At 52.3% G+C, this 5,887-nt stretch overlaps 1 protein-coding gene across 1 annotated transcript; it reads right to left on the reverse strand.

Annotated features, from left to right (window-relative positions):
- Positions 1-1,255: 1,255 nt before the first annotated feature.
- LOC100902509 (uncharacterized) lies at positions 1,256-3,636 on the reverse strand. Its single transcript, XM_003746159.2, has 3 exons — positions 3,501-3,636; positions 2,934-3,060; positions 1,256-2,852 (listed from the first exon to the last, which is right to left on the reverse strand). The coding sequence occupies exon 3, from the start codon at positions 2,680-2,682 to the stop codon at positions 1,528-1,530; it is 1,155 nt and encodes a 384-aa protein (XP_003746207.1). The 5' UTR covers positions 2,683-2,852; positions 2,934-3,060; positions 3,501-3,636; the 3' UTR covers positions 1,256-1,527.
- Positions 3,637-5,887: the final 2,251 nt, after the last annotated feature.

Consider the following 5,887-nt stretch of genomic DNA (forward strand, 5'->3'; position numbering starts at 1 on the left):
TTCCTCCTGGAGAGCTCCATCCCTCCCCCATAAGTTTTCATTGTCGGCTCTCAAACTACAACAGACTTCCCCCTTCTAAGGACCCGAGATCGCATTGAGCGTCCCGGGGACCGTTCCGCCTCCGAAAAAATCCAGTTATTTCAGCGGGTCGCACTCATCGCGGCGAACGACACATCGACTGCAAAAGTCGTCGGCGGAGATTTTTGCTGATGTCTCTATTCCGGCTTCCCGGATCGCCCTCCAACAAGCTCTCCTCAACATCGGGGACTGGGCCTGTCGTTGGAAACTCCGGATCTCGTCGTCTAAATCTGCATGCCTCCACTTGCATCACAATGACGCTTCCTCCTATACTCTTCTTGGTGAGATTACCCCCGTGGTCGACCAGGTCAGGGATCTCGGTGTAGTCCTGACTTCTGATCTTCGTCCCGAGACTCATCTTCGCATTGCTTTGGCTCGAGCAGGCAAAATTGCGAACTTCGTTCTCAGAGCCTACCAGGCTATCGTCTTGCCTTCTCTTCTCTATGCTGTTGAGGTATGGAGACCCTGGCTCAAGAAATCGGTCAGATCACTCGTATCCTTCCAGCGGAGCTCCATCGAACGTGCTTCCCGGCGCTGTGACTCAGATCCTGGTGATGTATACATCAGGCCGATAATCGACGTGATGGATGATCGGGACCTTAGACTTGCGATCAAGCTGTCACGCGTGCCAAATGTACTTTCGTAATCCCCGTCCCCCGAAACAACCTCATCCAGTCGTCTTTTAGGTGGCGTCTTTCTGAACGCCTCAACAATGACACTGTCCTATCAGTTCGCTTGTCCTCTATAATTCCTGTGAATAAATGAGTGCTTTACCAAGTCTGTCGAAAAATTACCTGATGAAATTCAATTGCTGTATCTAAAACTTCAGAGAGCACTGAAGCTCAGAGGACGGGCGAGGCGAATGGAGTCACACGAGGTTGCGGTCGAATTCTCACAGGGAAACTTGGATTATACGCCTTTGCAGCAAGGGAGACCCAAGATCTTTCCATGGGCAAGCCTCGTGGAATCGGAACCGGTCGGGCAGACCGTCTCGAGGCCCTTCATCCATCCATGACGGCTGGAATGTTTATATGTACTACACAGACCCTCGATCGGAGGTTTCAGACCGACCCCGACCAATCCTCGAGCACACCTTCTAGTCGTGTCAGACCTGGCCGCTCACCCAAAGGCATTATCGTTCGTGTGAACAAACGTAGAGAGCACAATGAGATTGATCAGAGAATACTTTCAGTCCTTTATTTAGGCGCGACTTAGGTAGCGCAAAAAATTTTCGTCCTCGTCGAAGATTCACGATTTAGATTATAAGAGTATCGTTGGGAAAAGGTTAGGTCATGGTCGGTATCGGTGAATCCCATCATTCATTAGCACAATTTTAGGGTAGAATTATCGCACCTATTTTCCCTAATGGCTCCTCGAAAATGAAGAAGTCGCTTCGCTCCCCTCGACTTCTCCGGAGCCTCGATGTGTGTAGTATCTGTCCGTGAAAGTTCAGTTCTCCGGCTGACCTGACAAGTTCTGTTGGCGAGAGGTCGGGTTCTCGCTCACCTTGTCGTCAGGGAATAATTTCGGGTATTCATGACTGCGCCGTGCTCTCCAGCCGTCTGAATTGCGGCCCCCGTGTTTGAGGAGACGCCCATCGAGCGGGAATTCAGGCTCCATTCCTCTATCGATCTGGGGGAAGGACTCCACAGGAGTTTTCCGGAATTCCTCACGCGTATCGCGATCTATTTCGAATTTGCACTGCTCACGGGTCAGCTGCGAGATGTTCTCCTGCTGTCGGAGGAAGATCATGTACAACTCTATGAATGGCCGCTCCATCCGATCTCCTCTCGTGTTCAGAGTTCTCCAGGCTGCCCTAAAAATCTCCAGCTTTGCTTCTAGTGCCCTCAGACTGTCTTGCACCCCCTCCTGAAATCTCAAGCCCTCGCGACGACCTCCGCTCCGCAGATCCGAGAAAAATTCGGGTGCCATCCTCTGCGAATCTTTCAAAATCGCAGTCTCTATTGTGAGGTCTTCCATGTGCTGCCTCGCGTCTTCCGTCATCTTCGAGAGGTTTTTGAAATTCTTCGCAGCTGATTTCAGAGCCTCTTCCTTATCTTTTAGTGGCTCCTCGTCTTGATGGTTTCGATAGGCTTCCTCTTCAACGATTTTCGTCTCCGCATCCTTCCGAGCTCTTCTCAACAGGTCCTTATATCTTCTCGTTTCGTTCATCGCTGTGGTCAATCTTTTGAGCGCGAATTCCGATGTACGGAGCGTTTTCATCGACCTGAGGGCTACGTCTCTCACCTCGTTCTTGAAATCTCCCATCGCTCGTTCGGTCTCCTCGAGGACGGCCCGCGCATTCTCGGCAGCTGACGACGCTCCGAATAGGATTTCGCTTACCTTCAAATCAACTTCCTTTCTCATCGCTTTTTGCACTTTGCCCAGCCATTGCACAGCTTTACCCAATCTAGTGACGCGGCTCTCCGACACTTCAAGGGCGGTCACAGATTTGTCCCTCAGCAATTCCTGCCACTTGTTCATGACTTTCCAGAACTCGTGCAGAGCTTCCGTTGCTTCTCTGAATGCTTCATCGGCCTCCTTCAGGGCTTGTCTCGAGTTTTTCAACGCCTGTAGCCCCTGTTCTAGATTGTTCCCCCCCATCTTCTTCCTGGGGACCGGCGGATTGTCCAAGATGGTTCCCCAATCATCCAAGAAGATCCAGGTGTCGTCAAGTGAATCCTCTCGAGAAGTCTGCGTTGCGCCTTGTGCTGCCGATTCATTTTTCGGGATTTCATCGAGCGGGGGTAGGGGGCGAATGCACTATCGAATTTCTGTGGGAAAATCCAAACTTTGACTCAATGCAAGAGCAGGTCAGGTGAGACAAGCTCCGAAGTATTACCTCATCAACAAACCTTGAGCTTGCTCCGGACGTCCTCCATTTTCTACGAGGATCCGAACCTCTGGGAAGCGAGTCTTGTGAAGGGGAAGCTTCGGGAATCACGGTATGCCGCGGATGGGTGGAATACAGGCAAACTCCTCCTAAGAAAGGGTCGACTGAATGAATCATTCAATGTGGGGACTTTTCCCCCCGTATCATCTGTTCGAATAGATCCGGTCTCGCTCGTCGGATAGAATTCAGTGAAATCTCATTACATTGAGCCTTGCGGGACCAAAAAAATGTTCGCTCCAAGGGAAGCTCGCTGTTACGGATGGTTTCCATCATTATCTCTATGGCAGGCCAACCAAGAGGAGGAGGAGGAGGGATTGTTCGTTCTACAGAAACTTCAATATGACGGTGCTCGTTGTTACGAAAGCTCATTGTATACGAACTACGACATCACCGAAATCCATGCTGCCTGCGAGTCGCTCCTGGTCGAACATCAACCGAACAAGAACACGTTGGCTCGCACTGAGATGCAGGTCAGATGCTTCGCCTGCTGTGAGCCTCGAAACCTCGCGAAAAGCGGAAGAAAACTTACAGAGTTCTCGGAAAACTGCGCGAAAGTGCTGCAAGGCCCGGAGCCGATAGTTTCTTGGGAGCGTTCGGCAGATTTTTCAAACTTTGAGAGAAGATTTCGGAGACGTCACGCTATCGAGGGCGCTTCGACGAGATCTGTGACAACACGCATGGAATCTCTGCCGCGTGTGGCGCATGAGCGTTAGATATCACGAAGCGAGACGTGCGAATAAATGACGGATGCACGCCCGTGCTTTAGAAAACCGTCTTGCTCGTTCATCGGATAACGGCGATCCTCGGATGCTTTTCTCTCGGGGTCACCGAGGATGTCCGATCCGCTATGGAGCTGCTGGAAAATTTTCGTGGGACTCAGGAAAATCGCATAAGATGCCAAGTTGCCATCCAGTGGGGGACAATGTACTACATAGGATCGGTCGCGGAGCGCGAAGGTGAGCTCAACGAGCGTGGATCAGCGGCTGGGGAGAAACAGTGTTAGCTCGGTAGAAAGGAAACATGGGACGATCGGAAAAATTCCTCCGAGGGATTTTGAGAATCTTCCGAGAGCCATCTGATTCGGACGGGTGTTTCGTTCAGGTTCAGGCCGACTTTCCCCGCTCATTCGACTAGACGTACCAGGACTCTCGGCAATCTGTCCCTATCCGGCGACGATCATCTCGACCTCTCATCCTGATCATCTTGGGACGAGTCTTTTCGTGGCAGGGGATGAAAAGTGGGACTGAGACACGTTAGATTTATTCTTCCTTGACATATGGGATGATCAAATGTTGTCGCGGCGCAGTAACTTACCTAGTATCAAAAACAACCAACAAGAATAGACCCTATCAAAATCTACTAACAGGATAACCTAATATCAGGGGAAATACCTAATCCAGTTCAACAGACGAGTAGGCCCGTATATTCCCCGCTCCCCGATCGCCTCCGGTGTATCATCCGCCCAAGCTCAGCACACCCTCAATCATTGAGTGCCGAAAAGTGCGGACAGACGACTCCTTTTTTCCGAGGATGCATCCCCTGCGTCCCTTCCGGGGGCTCCGTAGCCGATTTCATTGAGCAGGTCTTGATAGGTGGGCGAGTCGCCCGATGGATCTTGGGGGCCCGGTCCCGGAATCAGATCCAGTTGTCCTTCTTGGGTGATCGTTACCGGGCCGCCGTCGGTTTGTTTTGGCCTGGACGCCACGCTTCCCGGGCCCCGGAAGTCCGGATGGGACCAGTGGTCGGGGAATGTAGGCTCCCATCCCGACTCGAGTGGGGAAAATTCCGCCGGTACATACATGTTGAAGGATAACCAGCAACCTTTGTCGATTTCCAGCGCACAATGCTCACGAGTAAGTTGCCAGAATTTTTCTCTCTGTCGGAGGAAGACTTCGAACAACTCGATGAAGAGCCGCTCCAAGCGATACTCTTTCTCTCGCAGAACTCCCCAGACATTCTGCAATGCCTCTAGCTTCCCTCGCAGGTGCTTCGCGAGCAAATCCGATCCCATGTGGCATTCCACGGAACCGCCCGCTCGTTTGATTTGAGCAGCCCGAGGAGGGCGAGACGCTTCCCCCTGAGTGAAACTCGAGAGCGCGGGCTCAATCTGGAGGTCCTCCATGTTGAGTCTCGCATCTTCCGTATCCCTCGAAAGGCTTCCGAGAATCTCTCGCGCCGATTTCGATGCCAGCGTCTTTTCTTCCCTCGGTTTGTCGTCCGAAAAGTAACGCGAGACTTGCTCGACGCTGAAACTTTTTCCTGAACTCTCTCGGGCTCTCTTCAGTTGGTCCGCATGTTTCCGCGTTTCCGCCATCGCTTCCTCGGCACCTCTGAGGGCCCGCTCAGACTCGCGGAGAGCCTTGACGGATTCTTCCGCCGATCGCCGCGACTTCTCCGGGTAGTGTTCCATGGCTCCTGAGGTCTTCCGCAATATCTTCTGTAGGTCCTCTAGAGCGTCCCGCGAATCTTCTTCGGCCCCAGATATCTTTTCGGCGATTTGGGCCTTTCTCTCCCTCTGCGCTATCTTCAGCCATCGCAAGATTTTCTCTAATCTCGCTACGCGCGTTTCCATAACTCTCAGGGCCGAGACCGAATCTTTACTCAGCAAGCTCTTCCACTTGTCCGTATTTTCCCAAAGAGAGCAGATGGCTTGGTCTGTTTTCTTCAAGACTCCGTTTGTCTCCTGCAGAGCTTTCCTTGAGTTGCTCAAAGCTTTCGATGCCTGTTCCGGATTTTCCAGCCCGATCTCTCCCCCGCGGACCGCCGAACTCTCCAAGATCTCCCCTTTGTCGTCCAAGAACGTCCACGTCTGGTCTGGGGAAGCCCCTGGAAGATCTGGCGTTGCTCCGTGAGCCTCTGGTACATTCTTGTGGGCTGGGACATCGTCTGATAGCTGGGACACAGCCCCGGCCGACA

This window comes from Galendromus occidentalis, unplaced genomic scaffold (assembly GCF_000255335.2).
Source record: "Galendromus occidentalis unplaced genomic scaffold, Mocc_1.1 scf7180000077488, whole genome shotgun sequence".
In the NCBI taxonomy this organism is placed as follows: Eukaryota; Metazoa; Arthropoda; class Arachnida; order Mesostigmata; family Phytoseiidae; genus Galendromus; species Galendromus occidentalis.

What these genes read in the sequence shown, in the direction of transcription:
- LOC100902509 (XM_003746159.2), bottom strand. Translation starts at nt 2,682, where the DNA reads ATGGGGGGGAACAATCTAGAACAGGGGCTACAGGCGTTGAAAAACTCG.